The sequence below is a fragment of the Camellia sinensis genome, chromosome 9 (genome assembly GCF_055761805.1).
Source record: "Camellia sinensis isolate YWXY chromosome 9, ASM5576180v1, whole genome shotgun sequence".
Taxonomy (NCBI): domain Eukaryota; kingdom Viridiplantae; phylum Streptophyta; class Magnoliopsida; order Ericales; family Theaceae; genus Camellia; species Camellia sinensis.
The window spans coordinates 183219683-183246633 of NC_138969.1; the positions used below are offsets into that span (position 1 = coordinate 183219683).

The 26951-nt window shown below is 38.7% G+C and overlaps 2 protein-coding genes and 1 long non-coding RNA gene across 6 annotated transcripts; 2 read left to right on the forward strand and 1 right to left on the reverse strand.

Moving 5' to 3' along the window:
- Nucleotides 1-1214: 1214 nt before the first annotated feature.
- On the reverse strand, nucleotides 1215-5475 carry LOC145800063 (uncharacterized). 4 transcript variants are annotated; one of them, XR_014341384.1, is made up of 8 exons: nucleotides 5387-5475; nucleotides 4633-4716; nucleotides 3769-4350; nucleotides 3224-3694; nucleotides 3071-3141; nucleotides 2560-2695; nucleotides 2373-2453; nucleotides 1215-1641 (listed from the first exon to the last, which is right to left on the reverse strand). It is a non-coding gene; the product is annotated as an uncharacterized LOC145800063 (long non-coding RNA). The 4 variants fall into 4 exon arrangements; XR_014341385.1 differs by having other exon boundaries at nucleotides 3003-3141; XR_014341383.1 differs by having other exon boundaries at nucleotides 2995-3141.
- A 4624-nt stretch (nucleotides 5476-10099) lies between these two features.
- LOC114324017 (cysteine-rich receptor-like protein kinase 25) lies at nucleotides 10100-11483 on the forward strand. The gene is made up of 3 exons (XM_082889621.1): nucleotides 10100-10696; nucleotides 10846-10944; nucleotides 11472-11483. The coding sequence occupies exons 1-3, from the start codon at nucleotides 10100-10102 to the stop codon at nucleotides 11481-11483; spliced, it is 708 nt and encodes a 235-aa protein (XP_082745747.1).
- A 99-nt stretch (nucleotides 11484-11582) lies between these two features.
- On the forward strand, nucleotides 11583-26292 carry LOC114294809 (cysteine-rich receptor-like protein kinase 10). Its single transcript, XM_082888166.1, has 6 exons — nucleotides 11583-11847; nucleotides 12029-12239; nucleotides 12354-12591; nucleotides 12767-12917; nucleotides 25105-25173; nucleotides 25918-26292. Exons 1-6 carry the CDS (start codon nucleotides 11611-11613, stop codon nucleotides 26155-26157), a joined length of 1146 nt encoding a protein of 381 aa, XP_082744292.1. The 5' UTR covers nucleotides 11583-11610; the 3' UTR covers nucleotides 26158-26292.
- The last annotated feature ends 659 nt before the right edge of the window (nucleotides 26293-26951 follow it).

The window sequence follows — 26951 nt, forward strand, 5'->3', positions numbered from 1 at the left end:
ATTTTTTAGTCGCTAAAAAAATTAATTCCCGCCTAACAATAACCACTTTTGGCGACTAAACTTATTTTTAGTCGCCAAAACCTCCACTTTTGACGACTAAATTGAATTTCAGTCGCCAATTGTACACTTTTAGCTACTAAATTTTTTTTAGTAGCCAAAAAGCTTCACTTTTGGCTACAAAATTTATTTTTGTCGGTAAAACACGTATAATCGGCGACCAAACTATTTTTTAGTCGCCAAAACCTATACTTTTGGCTACTAAATTTTTTTAGTCGCCAAAAACTTTTACTTTTGGCTACTAAAATTTTTTTAGTCGCTAAAACCCATATAATCGGCGACTAAACTGATTTTTAGTCGCCAATAACTACACATTTGGCTACTAAACTGTTTTAATCTTGGCTACTAATTCTATTTCAGTCGCCAATTCTGCTACTTTCAGCGACGAAAATTCTATTTTTAATCACCAATTCTGCTTTTTCTTGTTGTGTCATTAATTCTAAATATATTTTTTGTATGAGTTTTATATTTATAAATAACTTTCCTTTAGTAATTTATGAATATTAGGAATGCACATAACACCACGTTCCTAAAATGTATGACACTGCTGGAAATTATGTTTTTAGTGGCGTTTAAAAAACGCCGTTATAGCTATCAAAAACGCCGTTAATTGTTTTCGTGACGTTTCATATCAAACGTCAAAGATGCGGCCGTCGCTATAACTTTATGACGCTTTAAAAGCGTCGCCATATTTAGTATATGCGGCGTTTTAAAAAACGCCGCTAAATATGCTGCATAACAGTACAATGACGTCACACAACATTTAGCGACGTTTTGAAAACGTCGTGATAGATCTTTTTTATTTTAAAAATATAACCGTTGGCATCATCTATACTGACGTTTAAAAAACGCCGTCATAGCTTCAAAATTTTTTTTTTTTGTTTTTTGATTGTACTAATTCTGTGAAATTTAACTAAAACAAAATACCTGTAATAAAGATGAAAAATATTCAATATATTAACTAAATTTAGGTAAACATAATACGAGATCAATTCATGCTTCTCAATATGCAAGAATATTTTGATTCCAAGATGAAATAACGTTAAACTAGTGCCTAGTGATAAGTTGAAAGTTATTACAAAACAAATCAACACAAAAAAAGGGGAGGGAAAAAACAGATCTATCACGTACCCTTTACAACTCGGCACAAAATAGATTGGCACAAAAAAAATCAAGATATTTTAAATTGCATGGATGAATGTCTGGCATAAAAAGAAGGGGGGAAAAAAGATCAACTGTATGCTATACAACACAATTGCAAGACCAATCATGTACTCTTTAGAACACTGGGAAGCAAGTTGAAGGCTTCATCCTCTTCTTCCAACTTCTTTTCCTGTTGACAAAAAAAATCCCAGGACTTAGTAAGAACTGATGGTGATAAAATAGTATCCAAATTCACATGTTTTGAGTTCCTATGCTGCCTTGACAAATTCACACTGCAGCTATGATGTGGTCAAATAACTATACCTCTGGATGATTTGTTATGACATCAATTGGTCCAACAGTTTAAATAAACCTTTACCAGTACAATTGATGGCAAAGGATGATCTAGGATAGAGTGTTTCAGCATTTCCATCTTTTATCCTGAGGGTTAAAAATCATACAATAAGGATACTCTTATGCAAATATAGTATAAAGCTACAAAAGATATTAATACCCTTGTAGAAGCCAAAGTAGTGCAGTTGTGTATGCCAGGTATGCTTCGATTCAAAAGAGTATTCCCAAAGTCTATATACTGCAAATTCCTAAGGTTTCCTAGTTCCAGTGGAATTTGACTGGAAAGAGCATTATCACAAATAGTACTGAAATAATTCATTTTGGTGGCCGTTTCCCCTTTTGGAAGAAATAGAGAAATCTAAAAGCCTTACCCAAAAAAGGAGAAATTAAAAAGGGAAAAAGTTGCCATCCTTAATTCAAAAGAGTATTCCCAAAGTCTATATAGGTCAGTTTCTAATTATTGATGGCCACTACTGAATGTGTGTGTGTGTGTGTGTGTGTGTGTGTGTGAGAGAGAGAGAGAGAGAGAAAGAAAGAATGAGAGAGAAACACTAATAAATTCTGAGCATTTGCATGATAGGGACCTGAAATCATTGTGTGACAATTTTGGATTCTATGATTCTGAATGGGACAACAACTAACTACTAAGTAATATATATTCAAATGAAAGCTCTCTGTTAGACTATTACTAGGTGGATCAATGCATGATAGGGACCTAGGATTCTAGGACTCTCTTTGCTATTGTTTACTATTGAATGAATAAAAGAGGCCTCAAAAAAACAGGGGCAAAAAAAAAACAAGGGCTGGGCTGAAGTCACCTTCTTGTTGCTGCAAAAAACAGATGAAATCAACTTCAACAAAAGGGAGGAAATCGACTTCGAGTGGCTCTTCTTGCTGCACTGCAAAAAAGAAGAAAAAAAAAATGTAAAAAACCAAGAAGAAGAATCAAAGAAGAAATGAAGAATAAAAACGATGATGAAGAAGAATCGAACAAAGGACACTCACCGGAATTTACTCAATGTGTAGCATTTTGGGCTTGGTTGTAAGAGTAACTAGGTTAGGTTTGTTATTTTGAAGTGTGTGTTTGAAGATTGGCTTGTGCAAGTTGTTCCATTACACAAAGGCAAAACTGCAAATGTGCCTGAAAGATTGAAAAATAGAAAAGTCATTTGAAATTCTAAATTTGCTTTCCTCCAAACAGAAGACTTTCAAGCTGTCAACTTTCACTTTCTATAAATATAGTTTATAAAAAGGCATTCAGCTTTCTCAAACATCATGTGTTGTGTTCCAAAAAAAAAAAAATCATGTGTAGTGGCAAAAATTGTTCCCTACTGAAACTCTACTTCAGTAACACAATTTACTGTTGTATCTATCAATAAGTGCTCTTTTGACATAAAAATCTATAATTACTCTGACAATAAAAAAAAATTCAAGAATCACAACTAAACACTGCATTGAATTCCAGCCGGATCTTGGTTCCTTGTCCTCACAGAATGATATCCTCCTGTACACTAACATTAAGGGTCTAGTTTGGGAGCACGATGCTGTTAGTCACCACGACTTCATCTTCAACTGTCACAGCTTCTCCTGCATCAGAGAGAAAAACCCATTATTATGAGATGGCATTCTGCTTCGAACACACGAGGCATGAGAAGGATAAGGTGATTACCAAGGATGGGGATTCCAAGCTTGGCATTGTAGTCTCCTTCAGCCTGAACCACAAAATCAAAAGTAGGGTCAGTTGTAAAAACTAGAAAGAATGCACAAAGATTTGATCACACCAAGTATCAATACGTTTTTTAGCTTCAGTTGTCACAACAGATCGCCACTATTGGACTTGGGAAATCTTTTAAAATGCCCGGGATGATAGAATCATTAAAATTTACAAGTGGCAACAAATTATTGACAGAGAGACAAAAAAATCTAGCATGTCAAGAGCTTCAACATATTGACATGTCAAAGACATTTAGAAGCTTTAACTTAATACCACACTGATAAAAAAAGGCGAATCAATTGGCAATTTTAGGAATATCAAATGCTTTCAGAACAGTGAAAATGTGATCAAGCTTACCTGGGCACGTGACCATTTCCCAATAGATGATTTCCTTCCAACAATAGCATGCATAACTACTGCATTTTCCTGTCAGGAGATTATTAACATATTAATCTCAGGTCTTAGGTGTAACTGTTTTATAACGTTTGTCAACTCCTTACCTTTATTTAAATGTCATCTAAGATGATGCAACTTATAAGCCTTACACTTGCTGCTATACAAACATTTGCTGAGATTGAAACATTAGGGCCAATCTGTTTAAATGAAAATGAACAAATTTAAATATATATAATGGGAAAGAAAGGCTGAAAATCATGGAAAATATCCAATTCAGGATTCAAAACTAGTTTCAACATTTGGCATGGGTTTCAAAAATACTTGAAAAAGCACAGAAAGATAACCAATACTGTTGAGCAATGTGAAACAACTATTGGAAAGAGATGAGACAGAATTACCTTAGCAGTTGGGTGTATTTTTGCAGATGGACGAACATAAACATCACCGATAATTGTAGCCCTTTTAGAGCCATCCCCACTCGCTAGGAGATGGGGAGAGGTAAATCGAAATTGAGAAAGGTACAAAGCAGAACTAATTGGAAAATTTGTGGGTTTGGTATGGGAATTGGAAAATTTGATATTCACCTCTGTGAGTCCAACCATACTTAATTTCTGGGTGAGTGAAACAAGCTGCTGGAATGCTTAAATGGTTGAGCAAGTGATCATTTCCACTGACTTGTTCAACAACTATATGAAGAGAGCAACGCTAAATAGATTATCTATGTTTAGTAAGAAATTTTATTAGAAAAAATTTTATTAAATGGTTGAAACAAGTGATCTCTTCCATTCCGCTTTAATAAGAAATTTTATTAGAAAATAAATATTCCAAGTTAACATTCTATGAGCTACAACTAAGAATAGCATGATCAAGATATAATGTAGCCCAATTAGATTCATAGCATTCAAGTAAAGTTAGTTGCGACCAGTAAATTTGAAATCATGCACCTCACACATGGGCTATATAATTACCTTAATTAATTTCCTACTAGCAGTCAAAAACTTCAATTTCGCTGACAATGATCGTTTGACGTTTGGAGGAGCCCAGTATTGTTCCTACGAAGGAAAAAACAATAATCACTATTGGAATGAATACAGAAAAAAGAGGTGAAGGTCAAATCTTATATTAAAACAATGTCTTAGAAAGTATTGGCATGATTACTATAGCAATTGTTTACCATTCAATAGGTCAAATGGTATTTAATCACAATGGTAGTGATTAAACAGTGAAAAAAAAAATTACAAGAAAAGTGAATATATTACGAGAACAAACATAGGCAACCTCAACTCTCAATGTGCTCAGTGGAAACCTACCAATGGTCAGGTTATCCTACCATACAAAATATATCTCCGCATATTATACAATCTTATTGACAAAAGATTGTTAATAAAACACTTGCTATCATAAATTTAGTATCTTACCATTAGACAACAACATTAATGAGAAAATACAACGCTTTTAGATAAAGATTCCTAGCAAGACTTACTACTGAAATAAACTTTGAAAAATCCAGTTGCAATGCCATCAAGTTCCCACAAGTCAAATCATTATTGGTACTTATGCTTAAGGAGATCCAAATTAGCTTAGCATATGATCAAAAGGTCATGATACAGTATAGTACAATCCTTGCATGCTTACAATTAGGCAAATTGATGCCTAAAATATGTGATTATATAGTAGATGATCATAAACTACCAAAATATTTGGAATAGAATGTAAAATTACCTCTATGTATGTAGCTATAGCAGTCTTATTAGAACCACCAGGCTCCTTCAAGTTGTTTAAAGCATCCATGATAAGATTGTCCAACCTATTACAATGAGAATGAAGCATTACTCAGTGTTTAAATAATCACATTGAAAGCAGAACTGGAGAGAGACATTACCCAACCTATACAACTTTAATTCACTGCAGCAACCTTGGCTAAATTGTAAACAAACTTACAATCACAAATCAGAACATGAAAATCCAAATTAGTTTCATGCAGCTAATACCAGATATTGTAAACGACATGATAAAATGCAAGATGCACATATGAGGATTTCATATCAAAATTGGTTGGAAAAAAATTTACTGGTCTTTTGTGAGAGATAATAAATGAATGCAGAAATTTTATGGGTAATCACAAGTTCTGAAATTTATCTGCATTGAGTCCAACAATAGGGGTCCACGTGATAGTTTCATTGTTAATATATATATCTTCTTATGTAAATCAATAAATACCTAAATTGGAAGGGAGATTCCTCCAGGTATGACACACATGCTCACATGCATTTCTCTATAGACACACATGCATTTCTCTATAGACACATGTCCCTGTTTGGCAAACAAGTTTTAGCAGCTTTTTTGCCCTTTTAGACCAAAAGACAATTTTGTTTGGCAAATGCTTTTCAGATGACAAACCCAAAAAGCTCAGTTTTTTTTAAAAACAGAAGGCAGGCGCAAAAATAACTTTTTTAGTAGTTTTTCAAATGCATCAGTTTTTTTAGCAAATGCACTGCCCCCCCAACCCCCCAAAAAAATAAATAAATAAAAAACAACAAAAAAAACAGCATCTGCGAAACACCTACATTCCTTTTTTCCTTTTTCTTGGCCATCCATCATATGGGTTTTCAAATTACTATTACAACGTAATCATATCCATCAATGAGTGAGAATGTGAACACATGTTATAAAAAGTCCTTCCAATATCAAACTATTGAATTCTTGCTAAAATTTACTACTTAAATGTAAACATCAATTTTAAAGTTTTCGCAAAACTGTTTGTACATTATTTCTTTAGTTCAACGTTTTAGGATTTTAACTTTTCAATTATAAAATGAACAATTTCTTCTTTCTTCAAACACTACCTTTTTTTCTCTCTATCTCTGCTTCCCTCTGCTTTAATTGATCACTTTTCTCTGGCTTGTTTTAAAGGTCCAATTATAGTGTTGTAGTGACAGATGTCTAAGCAGTAAATCAAAGAACACTTAAAATTTGATTTACTAGATCTGTGAAATTCTCCACTGGATTGCATCACAAGTTTAATATGCTTAAATGTCAAAATGAATGCTACCAGACTCGATAGCAAGGTGTAAGAATTGAAAGTTAAGTATAAATGGTATAATTTCTCCTGCGGTGAATGGGTTGATTTTAAAAAAGGTCAGGGAGATTTAATCTTCTAGGAAGGACAAGAAATTAGCAGACTTCAATGTGCAATTAATTATGATGGTCATGTGCGCATATGAAAAAAAGGAATTGTCCATGACCACAAAACAAAAAAGGGAAGAACGTCCGATTGTCCAAAAGTACTCTGACCAAAAATGCTTGGCATGCCTCCAAAACCACTTGTACCAGCTATATTAAGGCACCAAAGAAAAAGGGGGGCAGGGGGAAATCAGCCATAAAAATATTGAAGATTTACAGAAAAGAGAGACAAAGCAAGAAATGATTATTAGGAGAGTTAGAAAGCAAGAAATGCCAATATGAGATTCCAAAAAAAGGAAAAATAATGGACTAAAGAGAGACAAAGCAGATATGATATTACCATGTTAGCAGATCGGAGAGAGAGAAAGAGAACAGATCTGATCTTAGAGAGAGCAGATCTGCATCTCTTCATCGTTGAGCTTCTACTTATTGTTACCAACGATCCACATCCAACGCCACCTGCTTGTCCCGTACATGATTAGAGACACTAACAGCGCACTCGAAACCCTAGATAAATAGATTCACCATTGCTGCTGCTCAATCTGATGAAAGAGAAGAGTTTTCCACACGAGGACTAGAAATAAAGGAACAAAAACGAAAGAAGAAAACACAACAAAAGCAAAAAAAAGCTGGAAATCAACTAAATCAAGAGAAAGCAATTCCAAATCGTTAGTTTTAGCCATGAAATTTTATAGATCTTGTGTGAATGTAGCAAATCTATATCAGAAAATCCTAACCTTGAGCCCTAGATCGATTTAGATCATAGGGATTCGAACAATCACGGAGATAGACGCTCAAATCACGAGTAGAACAAGATTTTTCAGATCAAACAACTGAAGAATTGATGGAGATCGAAGATCCGACGCCCCGAAGATCCGATGCCTCGATTTCTCTCTCTTCTTGAAGTCACGCCTCTGTTCAATCTGAATAGAAGAATGTCATACCCTTGAGTTGAGCCACTGTTTAAAAGAAATAACTGGGGCACAAAACGAGAGGCACAAAACGAGAGATGGTTTAGTTTAATTTTTTTGGAATTTGAAAAATCTGAACAGATTTTACGACGTTTTTGAAAAACGTCATAGAAAAAAACGTCACTGTATATCCTTTTTCTTGTAGTGTGATTACAATGTCGTCTGTTCAACTATTAACCCCAAAATATGTAATTTTGTCATAAATTGGTGTAATAAAAAAAATATTATAATTAAGTCACAAACTTTTATACTACTAAATTGTGAACATTTTATTATACTAATTTGTGGCATGGTTATACTTTTTGTGGTTGATATTGTGAAATTTTGTGATAAAATTACACATTTTATAATAGGATGCATATGACATGCACTCCTAAAGTGGTGCACACCATAGCATTTTCCCTTCAATTTAAAATTGCAAAGTTTTCTTTTTTAATGATTTTTTTGTTAGTTATTTTCATTTTTAGTAAACTTTTTTATAATTTAAAAAAAAAAAAAAAACAATAGGCTTCTAAATTCTACTCGACAAGATGAATTGAAAATTTTAAAAATTTCAGTAATGACAAAAATAAGCTAAAAATAACGGACTTTTTTTTTCCTTACTTATTTTGGAATTTTTTTTTTTTTAGAAATTTTAAATTTGTCTACACAAGATGAACCAAAAAAGTTAAATTTTTTGACATAATTTATAAAAAAAAGCACTAAACTATTAAAAAAAATATATGACTTATTTGAAAGTTCTCAAACTTCGACGCTCAATTATAAAATTGAAGTTCACAAGTTAAAAAAAAAAGAAAAAAAAAAGAAAAGTCTCTGAGTCTTTAAGACTAACGGCTGGCATATGAGATGTGTATAAAATTTAAATAAGTAAAAAAATGAAATAAGATATATATATATATATATATATATATATATATATATATGTATTATGTGTCAATCAGATGGTAAGATTCTTTTTCATCAAACATAAGGTCTAAGGTTCAAGTTTCAGTCTCAAAGTGGAGGCTTTTAAGGAAAAAATAGTGTTCCAATTAATTAGGGTATCAACTTATTATTACTATATAGAGACAAGTAGAAAAAATAAGTATGTATTTCTTTTCTTTGTTTCTTTTTTGCCGGCAGAATATGTCTTAGGATTGTAGCACCATGATACTTAGAATTAAAAAATAAAATAAAATAAAATAAATATGTGCTCTAAATATATATATATATATATATATATATATAATTCTATTTGGTTGAGTTTTTAGAATTTTTGTTCTAATTTTTTTCCTCCAAAAATTAGAACCTAGTTTGACAAAAATAAATACTTAAAAACAAATTTAAAATTTTTTTTAAAAAAATTATTATTTACTAGTAAAGGGAAAATCGTATAAAAAAAATGAGTTTTTTTTATTATTTTTCTTTTACCAAACTAATTTCTGAAATTTTTAAGAATTTTTTTTTGAAAACTCAAACAAACAAATTGAACCACAAATCTTGATACAGGTTCATTAATTTTTTAATCAAAAGGAAAGAGAAAAAAAAGTTGATATTTAAAGATGAATTTATTTTTTTTTTGTAAATTGTTTATCTGAGTCTTAACTTAATTAATTGGTAATCACTTATTTATGTGAGGTTTTATTTTATTTTTATTTTTTTTGGGTGCTATGTACGTGAGTTTTATTAGTAATTACTTATTTAGATTAATATGAATTTGCCCTTTCTTTATATGAATTGATTGAATTATGTTAAGGTTAGGTTATTGTATGTATATTCATTTTAAATAAAAACAACCTCCGTATTAAGGTAGTCTGCCATGTGGGCAGTTGGTAAATTAGGGAAGCTCCCTATATTTATTGAATGAGAAAAGAAGTTTACACTAGACAAAATGAGAAAAGAAAATAGAAAAATGGACATTGACAAAATAAGAAAAGGATAACAAGTTTAGTTCTTCATTTTATATATAGTATATATATATATATATATATTTTTCACGCGTACCTAATATGATTACTTAAGCTACACATTTATATCTAATTTTATTTCGCATTTCCGTGCATCCATTTATAATTCTATTAAGACATGATCTATATGTTGGATTACTCAAAGTTGGTGTGCTGGGTGTTCAAAAGGGAATCTGTGTGTGCCTGCCTATGACCCATTTTTAATTTGCAGCCCACACTGTTTTAGCAATTTTCTGTTTCTTGTAGAGCTTGGAAGGAAAACAAATCATGATGCCTATGGTTGTTTTCTCTACCCCAGCAACTCTGTTTCCCCTATTTTTTCTATCCTCCTTGTTATGCCACTAGTTGTTTACCCAAATACGATCTGCGCAACGAACACTACTAATTACACCATCGGAAGCCAATTTAAAAGAAATGTCAAAGCCCTCCTCTTCGGGTCACCTTACAATAACAGCGGCGATTCAATCTTCTCCAATGCCATCAAAGCCGATGACCCGGACAAAGTCTACGGTCTGTTCCTCTGCAAAGTTGGTGTGACACCCAAAATGTGCCAGATTTGCGTGGACTCTGCACGCAGTGAGACTCTAAAACAATGTACAGAGGCAGTCATATGGTATGATCCGTGTTCGATTTCTTACTCCAACAGACCTTTTTTCTCTGATGACACAAGCCAAGTATTTTGTAATATGGAGGGACAACCTGCTAGAGAGCCAGATAAATTCAATGAGGTTTTGGGGAGTATGTTTGATCATTTGAGTATTGTTGCAACTTCAAATCCCTCCAGACCCATGAATGAAACCACTAATGTAAATTTTAGCGGTCGTTCGTTGAATGGGATGGTGAAGTGTACATCTGATTTGTCAACGATGGATTGCCGAAATTGCCTGTCTGATGCTGTTGCTGCTATTCCTAACTGCACTGGTGGAAGTTGGGTATAAAGGGTTACACCAAGCTGTATTGTAACGTATGAGTTGAACGGGGTCTATCACGATGCTGCAGTCGCAGCAGAAGCTCCTTCGGCCATCAGGAGGACTGACTGGTGAGTATTTGATCTTTGATTACATAAACTTCTGGTTTTCAGTTTCAATTGAGGTCTTCGAGCAGAGCTCACAAGTTACTGTGGGAATGGGAGAGTGAAACCAAGATTGGTAGTGAGAATTTACAAACTCAAAATCAATTGGTAATGAGTGCAAGGACAAAGCTTAGGTAGATTATAGAGGGGATGTGTGACAAGTCTAGTGAAACTTGAATGAAAGGAAAGGCAAGAGTTAACAAAAATATATAAATAAATAAATCAACTTCTACTTCATTCAGTTTTTCCTTTCATTTTTCTGCTCAAGTTTGTTTTATCTTCTTCTTAACCAATGCCCAATGGGAAGTGTAGTTAGCAACACCCTTACACCTTACGTTGTTTTGAATCATAAATTTGGGTAGGTATTTAAAAAAGGAAAGGGAAAAAATGTCACATTTCACCCACTTTTTTCTTTTCTTTTTCCAAATTTACTATATCCAAATCTATGATCCAAACACAGTCTTAATCAATATCTTTAGGAATAACTGCATTACAGTATTGAAGTTGCTACCATTACAACGCTAATATGCTGTAACACCCACTACATGAAATTATGCAATTGTATCATCTGCAGCCCAGCCCCCATTATATGATATGAAATGTGGGTTCATTAGTGTTTAGGTATGTCTTTGCAGGATGGAAAGTAAAAGCAATTACAATCACCATTAGCATATCAACACTCGTTGTGATAGTATTGCATGGTTCTTGCATCCACTACAGAAGGAAAAGAGCAGAGAAAGGTAATTACAGTCTTCTTATAGTAATTGCAACAATATGTCAATCAATTCCTTTTTTCTTACAAAAGAGCAAGAAAATAGCTTAGAAGTTCAATCATTCAACTTGGCAGGACAAAGGTTTGGCAATAACTACGACTGTGAACATTTGCGAGGCAAGAAGCACACAAAATCACATGACTTTCCTTCAATCCAGTTAAATCTTATACATGTAGCTACAAAATATTTTTCAGAAGAAAATAAGCTTGGTGAAGGTGGATTTGGTCCAGTTTACAAGGTACTCATGGGGTCACAATGAATCGGTTAAGGCTAAAAATAATAACTTGCCTATGTGACATGGTAGATTGTGATTAACAATGCCTAGTTAATTCAATGAACCAACACAACCTTTAATAGGCAATTAGGAGTCTCTTTTCTTGTTCAATTGCATTAATGTATGACTTGAAAATGGTTTGCAGGGTACATTACCAAATGGCAAGGAAATTGCAGTTAAGAGACTCTCGAGAACTTCTGGCCAAGGTTTACAAGAACTTAAGAATGAAGTTACTTTAATTGCAAGACTACAACATAGAAATCTTGTTAAACTATTGGGTTGTTGCTTGGAGGGAAATGAGTCACTGCTCATCTATGAGTACATGCCCAACAAAAGCTTAGACGTCTTCCTCTTTGGTTTGGACCATTTTTAAGTTTTTCACTTTGTTAAATAAATCCAATTTTATTTCAAACAAAAAATCAAAAACTAAAGATAATAATTATCTTGCATGTTGTTCATTTTGCTGTTAGATTCAACTAAAGCTGTGCAATTAGATTGGAAGAGACGCCTTCTCATTATTAATGGAATTGCTAGAGGCCTTCTTTACCTGCATGAGGATTCTCAACTTCGAATAATTCATCGGGACGTGAAAACTAGCAACGTTCTGCTGGATGATGAGATGAATCCCAAAATATCAGATTTTGGAATGGCAAGGATTTTTGGTGGAAATCAAAGTGAATCCAACACAAACAGAGTAGTTGGAACATAGTAAGCATCTTGCTATTCCACTTCCGTACATATGTATACATGCATGAATTTATAATTTTGAGTTGAATTGTCTTTGATTTGAAAATGAATCTAGAACTTCCTCACTTTTCATGGAGTTGCTAAAATGTATGTCCATCTCACATGATACTATTTGTGATGATCTAATTTACAACGGTGGATATATGTCTCCCGAGTATGCTATGGAAGGAATATTTTCAATTAAGTCCGATGTTTTTAGTTTTGGAGTTCTCTTGTTGGAGATGATAAGTGGGAAAAAGAACAATGGCTTTTATCTTTCTGAGCATGGTCATAGCCTTCTCACTTTTGTAAGTTTCTAGTCGCCTTTCTGCCTTTTAAAGGAACAATGATTGAGAGGGTAATTTTTGTAAAAATTGGGCCGAGCTGGGAGATGGCCATTATGGCCCATAATACGAAGGGCTGAGTAACAAGGCCGTAAAGTTACTCCGGCCCAAGAGAGGTACAAAATTACTTCGGCCCGAGATAAATGTAATGTTACTCCGGTCTGGAAGCGGCTTGGAGTTAGGCCGGTCTCAGAAGTTAGTCCGGTCATGGCGTGGTGTGGTTAGAACGGTCAGAACCTTGCTACTCGGTAGCTCGGTCTAAACACACCATGATTTGTACATGAGAGAGCCGATATAAGGAGGATTAAAAGGAAGAACCGAACCAAGGATAGTTCGGCCTACTCTGCGGCTCAGCATAGCCATGATTACTTCGGTCATGTTGGAGTTCGGCCATGATAAAAACCATCTCACTTGGTTTAAGCAGTGAGGGGGGTGTTGAAGGATAAGCATTATCTTTCAGGAGTATGAATCCTAGGAGGACTCTGCATGGAGGAGTAGAAGTCCTACTAGGATTATGCCACACGAAACCTATAAAAGCTCATAAACATCACCTTTGGAGAGGTAACACACAATTTTGCTTTCTGAATACACAGAGCTTTGTCTATTTGTCAAGCTTACTGACTTAGGCATCGAAGAGGTTTCCGGCACACACCCGCCGGCTAGTTCTCGTTTGTGTTTTCAGGTGATAAAGCGACGACGTACGGAGGAGAGTAGACTTGGTCAACAGGATTATACGAGAAGGTTTATTTCTTTCTCGTACAATTGGCGCCGTCTGTGGGAAAAACAGACAGAACAAAACCTCTTGATTAAGCTTCTCCTCTTTACAAACAATGGCGCACATTGAAGAATTGCCACATTCCGCCATCGACGGGCAAACTCCAGATGGGGGCGCAAGGCGTGAAGGATTACCTTCTATCTCTCCCATGGCGGACTTGGAGTCCCAACGTCAAAATCCCAGGAGGGATACAAGGGGGAGGAGGCGGACTAACAGCCCCCATCACTCTCATTCTCAAAGTCCTGACAGGCAAAGACGGAGAGTTGATCCTCAAGTTCTGGAGGACCGCGTAAAGGAGCAAGATGAATTAATAAGAAAGATGGCGGCGGACATGGAAGCCTTGAAACGCCAGATAAAGGGAAAAGAAGTGGCGATAGGAGAGGGGCGCAAAAACAAGACGCCCCCTCGCCACTCAGAAAATCGTAGTAGGAATACTACACCCTCGCAAGGAGAGAGCTGAAGCCTCAGGACAGGCGATACTCAATCCAGGTCTTCCAGAACTCGTCAGTCCAGGTCTGAGAGGGCGAGATCCGAAAGATCATACACTGAAGGAAGCACGTATTGGCCCTCACATACGCACCAAACCAGATCTGGACAAATGGAGTTACTCAGATCATCCGACTTACGAACCATGCTCGAAGAAAAGGCACGATGCAAGGAGGATGCCAGGGCACGGGACCCGCACAGAGTTTCTGCTTTACAGCGGTTGGCTCCTCGGACGCATGGAAGCGTCGAGGTTGGAATGCCAATATCGCGCCTTGCCTACGAACCAACGGACAAAGCATTAGCAAGGCTGCACACTTCACCGTTCGTTCCGGCAATCGAAAACGCGCCCCTACCGTCAGGCTTCCTTCAGCCCAAATTCACTACATATGAAGGAAAGACGGACCCTTACTCACACTTGAGCCACTTTCGCCAGGTCATGGCTGTATACAGGCGAAACGAGGCCTTAATGTGCATACTCTTCCCATCTAGCCTTGGCGACCTAGGCTTGACTTGGTTCGAGAAACTTCCAAAGGGCAGCATAGCCTCTTAGGCGCAATTGGCAGAAGCGTTCGTAACAAGGTTCCGAACAAACACTAAAACCCCGGTGGAGATCGACCAGCTACTCTCCATCGACATGGGCGATAAAGAGACCTTAAGATCCTACAATAATCGCTACTGGGAGACATTCAATCAGATTGGGGACTGCCCCACCAATCTCGCCATTGCACAGTATAAAAGAGGCCTTCCAGTCGAGAACAGACTAAGGGACTCAATCACCATGACGCCACCCCTCACCATGGAAGCCTTGATGGAAAGAGTGCATCAGCACATCAGGGTAGAGGAGGATGGGGCACGTGCCAAAGCAAAATCTGAGGCGACCACAGTACCAGAAAAGAAGACCTCAGCGAAGGTTAATACAGTAGATCGACCGAACAGAAACGGATGTGGCATACGAGATAACGGAGAAGACCCGGATAAAAGATGGTTGAGAATCCGCACTGCCATAACCACGGTGTTCAAAAAACCAATATATCGGATTCTGAGCGAAATAAGAGATGAGCCTTTCGTCAAGTGGCCAGCTAAGCTGGGAGAAGCACAGAAAGACTACGACGACAGATCGCGGTGCACCTTCCATAAAGAAAAGGGGCACTGCACTGAGAATTGCACACCATTGAGACAGCACCTGGAGGAGTTGGTGGCGGCAGGTCACTTGGATAAATACATTGAAGGAGGAGCCCAACCAGCCCCCCAGGACCATATCCACCCCAACGGAATGCCGATCGACACCCCACCTCAAGGCGTTATCAATGTGATACATGGAGTCTTTGAACCTGAGCGTGTATGCGAGCTCAGAGGATCAATCAAAAAGGCTGAACACTTAAGAGAGGTGCTAAGTGCTCAACCTGCCACCAAGAAGGGGAAGACAGAGGTAACAAATGTCATGTCTTTTTCGGATAAAGATTTAGAACGGATATATTGCCCTCACAATGACGCCCTGGTCGTCATGCTCCGAGTCAAGGATTTTGACGTCAAGCAGATTCTGATTGACCAGGGTAGTTCATGTGAAATCATGTACTACGAAACATTTAAACAATTGAAGCTGCAAGACAAAGACTTGGCGCCTGCCGTATCTCCCCTAATTGGATTCAACTCCATGCCAGAATGGCCCGTCGGCAAAATAATTCTTCCAGTCAGAGAAGGAAGCGTGACGAAACAAGTGGAGTTTTGGGTATTGAAGGTCCCCTCCACTTACAACATCATCTTGGGCAGAACATGGCTGCATGCCATGCGATCAGTGGCGTCATCTACCCCAAGTAATGCGGTTCCCCAACGATACCGGGGTAATTGAAGAGGTCTATGGAGATCAGATCATGTTGAAGCAATGCTTCGCCACTGTGAATGGCAGCCGCGCTGCCAAAGGATACGTTCATTTGGTGGAAGAACCTAAGAGCAATGAGCTATTCACTGATGTCGGCAAGGCAGCAGATCAGAAAGCAGTGGAGGACTTGGTAGAGGTAAAAATAGATGAAAAGAACCCGGATAAGTTCTTTTTGCTCGGTTCGTCGTTGTCCAGCACTGAGAGATTAGAGGTCTTAGAATTCTTAACCTCTAACATCGAAGTGTTCGCCTGGACGCCCTACTACATGCCAGGCATTGATCCAAACTTCATCTGTCACCAACTTAATGTCCACCCATCCGCGAGACCAATCATCCAACACACACGCAGATCAGCACTCCACCACACCGAGATAGTAGCGGAAGAAGTAGGCAACCTGCTGGAGGCAGGAGCAATTAGAGAAGTGCACTACCCGAGATGGATCTCCGACACAGTCGTAGAGCCAAAAAAGAATGGAAAATGGCGTGTCTGCGTCAACTATAAAACAGTCAACAAGGCATGTCCAAAAGACAGCTTTCCTCTACCACGGATAGATCAACTGGTAGACCTAACGGCGGGGCACAACCAACTTAGCTTTCTGGATGCATACAGAGGCTATCACCAAATCGCCATACATGAACCAGACCAGGAGGTCACATCTTTTACAACTCCAAGAGGACTATACTGTTACAAGGTCATGCCCTTTGGCCTGAAGAACACAGGGGCAACATTCCAATGGATGATCTCCAAGATGTTTGAACCATTGTTAGGCAGAACAATGGAGGCCTACATCGACGACATGGTGGTCAAGAGCAAGGATGAGAATGACCATCTCAAGGACCTAGGCGAGATGTTTGAGATCCTGAAGAAGCACAAGCTGCGCCTCAATGCATCCAAGTGTGCATTCGGAGTAGAATCTAGCAAATTCCTGGGCTTCCTTGTGACCAACCGGGGTATAGAAGCGGATCCCTCCCAGATCAAAGCAATTCAGGATTTAGAGAGACCAAACTCAATAAAAGAAGTACAACATCTCACCGGAATGGCAGCCGCACTCAATCGGTTCATAAGCCGATCGTCAGACAAACTACGACCATTCTTTCAAGCTTTAAAATCCAAGTTCGAATGGGATGAAGAATGCGACCAAGCTTTGGAAAGCTTGAAAGAATACATGTCCTCCCCACCATTGCTGGTCACCCCAACACCAGGAGAAGAACTCTTCCTATACCTTGCAGTCTCTCAGCACGCAATTAGCGCAGTGTTGGTCCGTGCGGAAGGAATTCAACATCTGCCCATCTATTATGTTAGCAAGACATTGCTGGGAGCCGAAACAAGGTATTTGTCACTGAAAAAACTGGCATTAGCCTTAATGATGGCCTCCAGGAAATTGGCACACTACTTTCACGCCCACACCATAGTTGTCCTCACAGCTTTTCCACTAAAAGCTTTGTTTGAAAGGGCGAACTTTTCTGGGCGAATCTTGAAGTGGGCAGTAGAGTTGGGACAATTCGACATCAAGTTCCAACCTAGAACCGCAGTAAAGGCCCAATCTTTGGCAGACTTCGTCGCAGAGTTTACTCCAGGAAGTCATCATATATGCCCAGTCGACCTAACTGACACAACCGAACTAGGGATGGAAGTTGACGCCGGAATAGCACAACCCCTAGCAGAAGGCACCCAGTCAGACTCCCAGGCAGACCAAACTAAAGACAGCAAGGAAGAAGCAAGCCAAGCTACACCAAGCCAAGACTCGCCAACGAATAAAGACTTGGTACAATCAGATAGCGAGGGGCAGACAGCAAGCATGGACCTTGAAGAAAACACCAGCGACATTCTTGATCCCACAACATCATCGGACCCCTCCACTTGCTGGAAGTTGTTCGTTGGAGAGATGTGGAAGCTCTTTGTGGATGGAGCATCCAACTGGCATGGTGCGGGACTTGGCATAGTCCTTATCTCACCAGACGGCCTGGTTGTGGAGCAAGCAATCAACCTTGGCTTCCCAGCATCCAACAATGAAGCGGAGTATGAAGCGCTTCTTGCAAGACTCAAATCAGCACACTACATGAAGGCCACCGAATTAATGGTCTACAGCGACTCACAGCTGGTGGTAAACCAAATTTCTGGCGACTATAAAGCAAAGGATGATAGGATGGCCAAGTACCAAGAATTGGTCAGAACAGAGATCAAGAAATTTGAAGTAGTAAGGATAGAACAAATCGGCAGGGAGGAAAACAACAGAGTAGACGAACTAGCAGGCTTCGCCTCAATGGCAGATACCTCCATACCTCATCCACTACTGATCGACTACCTACCTAGTCCAAGCATTGAAGACCCCGAAGCAGAAGAGGTATGTTGCGTAGAACTAGGCCCCTCTTGGATGGATCCCATCATCCTGTTCTTAAAAGACAACATCTTACCAGAAGAGAAAAAAGAAGCCAACAGAATAAGAGCAAAGTCGCAGCGATTTTGGCTCTCCCCATCTTTGGCATTATACAAAAAGTCATTCTCAGGACCTTACCTAAAGTGTGTTCATCCCAGCAAAGTGGAAGCATTCTTGTTCGAAATACATGAAGGGGTGTGCGGAAGCCATCAAGGTGGAAGATCTCTAGCTTACAGGGCCATTTCACAAGGATACTGGTGGCCATACATGCAGGCAGACTCGGAGAAATATGTAAAGAAGTGCGAAAAATGCCAGAAATTCGCACACCAAATACATCAACCAGCTAGAGAACTCCTACCATTGACTAGCCCATGGCCTTTCGCAATGTGGGGCTTGGACATAGTAGGACCACTTCCAACAGCACCCGGCAACAGGAAGTTCTTTCTCGCAGCAACAGACTACTTCACAAAGTGGGTGGAAGCAGAAGCATTAGCATCAATCAAGGAAAGAGATGTGAAGAAGTTTGTCTGGCAAAATATCATCACTCGATTTGGAATACCAAAAGCCCTAATCTCAAACAACGGCACTCAATTCGACGGCAGAATCTTCAAAGGCTTTTGTGAAGAATACAAGATAGAGTTCTACAATTCTACACCAGCATATCCTCAAGCAAATGGCCAAGCAGAAGCGTCAAATAAAGTTGTCTTGGATGGACTAAAGAAAAGGTTAGAGAAGGCAAAAAGCAAATGGGTGGAAGAACTTCCTCATGTTTTATGGGCTTACCGCACCACACCTCGACGATCAACAGGAGAAACACCATTCTCCTTGGCATATGGAATGGAAGCAGTAATCCCACTGGAAGTTGGCCTCCCCACAATTCGAAGCGAAAATTTTGATCCAAACTTGAATGGAGAAGCCATAGCATTGGAACTCGACCTTGCGGAAGCAAGAAGAGAAAGAGCACTGGTTCACATTGCCTCATATCAACAAGAGTTATCCAGGAAATACAATAAAACAGTTCATCCAAGACAATTCAAGATCGGAGATTGGGTACTGCGTAAGGTAATGGGAAACACCTTGATACCAGGAGACGACAAGTTAGGGCCAAACTGGGAAGGTCCTTACAAAGTAGTTGGGTTTGCAGGCAAAGGGGCATACCACCTAGAAGACAAGGACGGCAAAGCAACCCCTAGGCCATGGAACACGGCCAATCTCAAGTTATTTTATTTTTAGCTTTCTTCTTTTCAAACATGTGTAATTTCTTTTTCCTCAATAAAATAATCGATTCTTTTCAGCATAAGTTGTTCTCTGTAAAAGTTAGCTTTAGTGAAGTTTAGGTACATTGCAAACAATCTATTCTAAGTTGGCTGGAAAAACTAACTTAGAGGTTGGCTGGAATAAACCAACATCCCTCCTAAGCCCAGGATAAGGATCCAGGCTGCAGGACGTTTGGTCGAAATAACCAAACAATCTATTCTAAGTTGGCTGGAAAAACTAACTTAGAGGTTGGCTGGAATAAACCAACATCCCTCCTAAGCCCAGGATAAGGATCCAGGCTGCAGGACGTTTGGTCGAAATAACCAAACAATCTATTCTAAGTTGGCTGGAAAAACTAAGTTAGAGGTTGGCTGGATTAAACCAGCACCCCTCCTAAGCCCAGGATAAGGATCCAGGCTGCAGGACGTTTGGTCGGAATAACCAAACAATCTATTCTAAGTTGGCTGGAAAAACTAACTTAGAGGTTGGCTGGATTAAACCAACACCCCTCCTAAGCCCAGGATAAGGGTTCAGGCTGCAGGGCGTTTGGTCGGAATAACCAAACAATCTATTCCACTTTGGCTGAAAAAACCAACTTAGAGGTTGGCTGGAATAAACCAACTCTTATTACTCTTCAGCCGAAGTAAAGGCTGAAGAGTGGTTGGCTGGAATAAACCACCTCTTGTTACTCTTCAGCCGAAGTAAGGCTAAAGAGTGGTTGACTGGAATAAACCAACTCTTGTTACTCTTCAGCCGAAGTAAGTTTAAGGCTGAAGGGTGGTTGGCTGGATTAAACAAACTCTTGTTACTCTTCAGCCGAAGTAAGTTTAAGGCTGAAGAGTGGTTGGCTGGATTAAACCAACTCTTGTTACTCTTCAGCCGAAGTAAGTTTAAGGCTGAAGAACGGTTGGCTGGATTAAACCAACTCTTAGTACTCTTTAGCCGAAATAATTACATCGGCTAAAGAGTGGTTGTCTGGAATGCTCAGACAGATTACTCAGCTAAAACCAGATTAAAGTATCTCGGCTATAATACTATTAGAAAGCAAGCTAAACAGGAAATTAAATCGAGATAACAGTTTACGGTGAATAGAGCAAGGAAAAGTCATTGCAAATACAAACATACAAATCAACCGAAGTAAGAGTTCAAGAAAATTTTCATTCATCAAAAAGCAAATACAAAAGGGGGGCCTTAGCCCGGTTACAAGAGCAAAAAGTAACGAAGAAGAAAAGTACAAAATCAAGTGAAAAGGTCTTCAATTTCGGCGTCAATATCAACTTGAACACCGGTTGCAGATGGAAGATTAGTCTCAGTAGCAACCGGCAGAACGATATCAGTCGATGGCTCAACAGTCAGGTCTTCAACCATTGTCTCCAACCGAGCTGATTGATCGTTGACTTGCTCGTTGACTACCGGAGTAACAGTTTGTTCGTTTTCATCATCTGACTGATCTGAATCCTGCAAAAATTGTTCTTGGACCGAAGCAACATATTCCGCTAGTGAGGCCGGAATGAAGTACTGTGGAGCATTGTAGACCTCGGTTTCAAGCCCACAGCCGAGCTGTTCCACAGCACTCCTCCAGCCACACTTAAAGAATAAGTCCTTCGCCCCCTCGCACTGTGAAATATAGAGGCCCTCCGCCTCTTTGAAACCTTGGGCGTTGGTATCCCCGACCTTCTTCTTCAGATCGGCTATTTCGGCGTCTTTTTTGCCTTCAATTTTAGCCAACTCACGCAAGTACTTGTCTTTCACCGTTGCTGCAATTTTTTGTTTTTCTGCTTCAACCGAGCTAACAAGTCCGGTCAAGCGATCGTTCTCGAACTGTAGCTCGACTATCTGCTTCTTGGCACGCTCAAGCTCGGCTGTCTTTGCCTCGGCATCTGCCATGGCATGCCTGGTTGTCTTGCGGAGCTCCAGCACTTTCTTATGTGCAATGTTGTTCTTCTGAATGGCCTACAAAAGAGTAGTGACTCTCTTTAGCCGGACTAACAGTTGGGAAAAAGTTAGACAAAGAAAACAGAAAGCCACCTACCAGGATCATTGATTTTGTTGATGATCGGATGGCCTTCAGTTCAGTGTTTAGTTGCTTATTGTGGTGCTCCATATCTTTTGGAAGGCAAACACTCTTGGCTAGATTGAAAGCCATCAAGTGATCCTTCTCAGCAACAACCGAGTCAGTTTCCTGGATATCTTGGTCTTGAAAGGTGATAATTGGAGCCCATTTAGAGGAGTCAGCTCGGTCGGATTGTTCCGGTTGAAGGATGGGTTGAGGACTTGGTGGAAGAATGGTCTCATCCTCGTCAACAAGTCGCTGCTTGGTTTGGCTAGTCCGGGCACGCTTGTTTGCCCGAGATGAGGATGGCTGTTGGGATGGAAGGGCTACCACGGTCTCAGTCGTCTGACCGGTTTGTGGTACCTCGGGTCTGTTAGTTTCGGTTAGAAGCGCCCTTACTCTGTTCCTTTTAGCCATTTCTTCTTCGGCAGTTAGTGGGATTAGTCTGATTTCTGGCAAGGTTAGGTCCGGTTCTGGGGCCTCCTCTAGCAGAAAGTCGGTCACTCTCGCTTTTCAGCGGCCACTGTATCTGTAGGTCGGCTCAAACTTTAGTAGCTTAGCCCAACTACGTTCTGGATACCATAGTGCGGCGCGCAAAGTCGCTAGATTTGGGTAGCTGTATAAAGAATGGAGGTGGGCAAAATCTGTGAAAGAAGACAACTGTTAGTTCGGCTGAAAGATTGAAAAAACCGAAATATAATAAAGCACGCATGAAAACCGAAGTAAATATACCGGGTTCTCCTTTTTTCCAGTTTATACGTCGGCCAGGAATCTGGGCTTGATGATCCTCAAAGTTCTCAGACACCCAGAAAAAATCGTCGTCGTTTAAGTCTTTATCCGGTGTGTGTTTTATTATCTTCTCTCGACGACGGCGTATTCTTAAATAGTAGACCCATCCATCTTCTTTTGAACCGATGGAGTATTGGTGGAAGATTTCGGCCAGACCGAGGTTGAGTCCGGCTTGGCGGTTTAGTTCGGCTATTCCCATTATGATGCGGTATGAGTTGGTGGATAGTTGGGTTGGGCATAGTCTGGTTTGCCTAAGAAACTCACAAATTAAGGGTTGGACTGGAAATCGTAGTCCGGTCTCAATTATGGACAAAAGGGTAAAGGGAACAAATCCTTCATTACCCCAAGGAATGACATCTTTTTCGGCTAAAATCAGGTGGACGTCATCGGGTATATTGTAGTCTTTTCTGAATTCGGCTAGGCCGCCCGGAGTATTTACTAGATACCTATACTTCCTCATTTATTGTATAATTTATGAATAAATTAGTTTGGTCCAAAAATTATGCTCAGTAGCTCGGTTGAACACGCAGAGGAGTGCCTGGGCAACCTAAGTCTGCAAAGTAGAAAACAAAGGGGTTAAGGACAGATCATTGGACCGTGCTACAAAATAAAAGTAAAAAATAGGAGCCCTACTTCGGCTATGTGGATGCTACAGGTCTTATCTCGGTTTTTGCAAGGTGATTGGTAGCTCTGTTTGAGCAGGGCTTTGTTAGTTCGGGCTTGGCAAGCGTCTAGATATCTCGGTTGTGGAAACGGTTCTGTTTGACCGGTTGATCGTCTAGGGGCAGCTTTCTGAGTTCCATCTAAAAAACTAAGAAAGCTGGTTTAGCCCCAAAGGCCTAGATCGGTTGGAGTTCAGGTATCTCAGTGTGATTAAGTGCAAACTTAGTTCGGTTGGTTACCTCGGCTAAGGTCTATCAAGAAGTTGTTTGACTTATTCAAAGCTACTAGTGTGAACATGAAGTATTAGTCCGGTTGTAAGCTGACTAGACTTTTACCTAGCTTAAACAGTATCCTAGTTCAGTTGCATCATGATTTTGGATCAAAAACTTGTTTTCTACAGGATATTTCATATACTCATATGTTCTACTGTTAAGTTTTTTCCATAGAAGTACAGAGCAAAGCATAACGGAAAAAACGTGTTTGCAAAAAACACAAGAAACAAAACACATAGAACAAATACGAAAAAAAATAGAGCAAAAACGATGGATTTGCTTACCAAGTTGAAGTAGAGGATCTGGAAATGAATGGAACAGCAGTAAAAGACGCACGTAAAGCAAGCTTCACAATTGCGAAAGTTGGGAAGCAATGGAGGCTCAGAGGGAAAGAAACTAAAAAGTGTACCAAGATGAAGAGATTTTTTGCTTTAGGGTTTGCTTTTGTTAGAAAGCCCAAAATTTGGGCGGGACTGTTCAAAAAACACATAGTACGAAGACGGCGTGACAGCCGTCCTCAGTCAATCAGAGCGTGCCACGTGCCATTAGAATGGGAAGCGTTACAGTCGCTGTGATTGAAAAGACATTTTTGACCAGACAAGCAGAGCCCGGTGAGAAATTAGCTCGGCTGGAAGGCTTAAGAGTTTTTAGCTCGGCTGGAAAGGCTAAAGGGTTTTTTTAGCTCAGCTGGAAAGGCTAAAGGGTTTTTTAGCCCAGCTAGAAAGGCTTAAAAATTTCAGCTCAGCAGGTAGATAGGTAATCCCTATCATGCTGTGCAGATAGAATTAAGGGGCAATTGAGAGGGTAATTTTTGTAAAAATTGGGCCGAGCTGGGAGATGGTCATTATGGCCCATAATACGAAGGGCTGAGTAACAAGGTCGTAAAGTTACTCCGGCCCAAGAGAGGTACAAAATTACTTCGGCCCGAGATAAATGTAATGTTACTTCGGTCTGGAAGCGGCTTGGAGTTAGGCCGGTCTTAGAAGTTAGTCCGGTCATGGCGTGGTGTGGTTAGAACGGTCAGAACCTTGCTACTCGATAGCTCGGTCTAAACACACCATGATTTGTACATGAGAGAGCCGAGATAAGGAGGATTAAAAGGAAGAACTGAACCAAGGATAGTTCGGCCTACTTTGCGGCTCAGCATAGCCATGATTACTTCGGTCATGTTGGAGTTCGGCCATGATAAAAACCATCTCACTTGGTTTAAGCAGTGAGGGAGGTGTTGAAGGATAAGCATTATTTTTCAGGAGTATGAATCCTAGGAGGACTCTACATGGAGGAGTAGAATTCCTACTAGGATTATGCCACACGAAACCTATAAAAGCTCATAAACATCACCTTTGGAGAGGTAACACACAATTTTGCTTTCTGAATACGCAGAGCTTTGTCTATTTGTCAAGCTTACTGACTTAGGCATCGGAGAGGTTTCTGGCACACACTGCCAGCTAGTTCTCGTTTGTGTTTTCAGGTGATAAAGCGACGACGTACGGAGGAGAATAGACTTGGTCAACAGGATTATACGAGAAGGTTTATTTCTTTCCCGTACAATGATGCATTTTGTTTTGATTTTACCTCATTACTTGAAATATTGTCACAGGCATGGAAATTATGGTCTGAAGATCAAGGATTGGTGCTAATGGACCCGTTATTGGGGCAATCATGTGTAGCAACGGAGAAGGCCCGGCCCTGGCCATAGGCCCACAAGGCCATGGCTTAGGGCCCCTCAAAATAGGCCCAAAATAGGGGCCCCCTCCTATTATAAGTTAGTATTATATATTGGGTATGTTTTAAGTCCAAAAAAAAATTTAAAAAGGCCTAAACTAACTTAATTTTTTTGACCCATTAAAAGGCCAATAGTTAAGGCCCTGCCCAACCATTTGAAAGGTCCATTTTTTCTAATTCCTAACCCTATCTTCTATTAATCCAACATTCCCTCCATTTGTTTGATATAGCACACACTAGCAGCATAGGGACGGAGCAGCAGCAAACAGGTAAATTTTTATTTTATATATTTTTTTCTATTCAATTAATTAAATATTTATCTTGTCTTTTGCATAATTAATTGGTATTATAATATTGGTATTTACATCATTAAGAAGAATTTATTTAAGTTTAATAGTTCACATCACATAATTTAAAGGTTTTGTGTTTTGTTAAGTGGTGGTGCTTTTGTTTTGAATTTTGATTTAAAAAATATTTTGATCTCAGCACAGCAAGCACGCGTAATTTTTTTTTTTCAATTCAATTAATTAAAAAAAAAATTCTAAGTATTTTTTGTGATTTTAATACAAATATTTTGTCCTTTACCTTAATTTTTTTTTTCATTCAATAAAAAAAAAAATATGAAGAGCCCCAAAAATTTAGTAGTTGATTATCGGCTTTAGGCCTCGAAAATCTCATGACCGAGCCTGCAACGGAGGTGTCAAAATGCATCCATATCAGATTATTGTGCGTCCAAGAAGATGCAGCAGATAGACCCACTATGTCATCTGTAGTTATTATGTTGAGAAACAATACTGTGACACTTCCTCGACCAACGCAACCAGCATTTTCTATTGGGCAACTAGCCTTGCAATCAGTTCAATCCTCACCAATTGTTGAATTATACACTGTCAATGAAGTAACTCATTCAGATGTATTGCCTCGATGACTCTTCCTATTAAATTCTTCTTTTACTAGTTCTTTGAAAAGATACATGGACAAACACATTTTTTATTTATCGAGCAATGAGATAAAGTGTAAAACTTTGTTTGCAGTCATAATCCTTACTATCATTCAGATTTTATCCCTATATAGACTTACAATACACTATTTAAATTTCCATTTCCATTTTGGAAAATGTTTTCCTCCATCTCAGTTTATAGGAATTCCTACAATCAGTGGTGGAGTTAGGAAATTAAGTTAGAGGTTGCATTTATTAATTATAATTTTTTATTTAAAAAAATTATGAGCAACATTAAGATAATAATAATTTTATGAGTTAAATTTAAGCATAAGAAATTAAAAATCATTATTAATATGAACAAATCAAAATTCTATAATAGTGTGTAATAGCTCGATGCGGAATGGTGATGTAAGTTTGTAATTTTAGAACAAAAAATTATGGATCAAAATTTCTAATTTTAGAAAATAAAAACACATCATTTATAGCACACATTATTATAAAATCTATTTAATTTTTATTTGACAAAAAATATTAAAGAGATGATATTGCTTATAAATTATGTGCTTTGAATGGAAATTATAAAATAGTCTTAGAATACCACATGGCGTTGCCTATGTGATGTTCAAAGCATAAGACATCACACTAAGTAATTGTCAACTATATGAAAATAATGAGTTAATTATATTCAATTCATAAAATTTCCTACTACACTATTGGTTTAGACTATTACATAAACAATACCTCATAGTACTCTCAAAGTATCAAATAATTACTTATTG

Bases quoted from the DNA above. Each gene is read 5' to 3' on its own strand.
- LOC114324017 (XM_082889621.1), top strand. From the start codon at position 10,100: ATGCCACTAGTTGTTTACCCAAATACGATCTGCGCAACGAACACTACT. The intron at 10,697-10,845 runs GTATAAAGGGTT...TCTGGTTTTCAG, and splicing joins ACTGCACTGGTGGAAGTTGG to TTTCAATTGAGGTCTTCGAG.
- LOC114294809 (XM_082888166.1), top strand. From the start codon at position 11,611: ATGTCAATCAATTCCTTTTTTCTTACAAAAGAGCAAGAAAATAGCTTA. The intron at 12,592-12,766 runs GTAAGCATCTTG...AATTTACAACGG, and splicing joins AACAGAGTAGTTGGAACATA to TGGATATATGTCTCCCGAGT. The intron at 25,174-25,917 runs GCAACGGAGAAG...ATGACCGAGCCT, and splicing joins TATTGGGGCAATCATGTGTA to GCAACGGAGGTGTCAAAATG.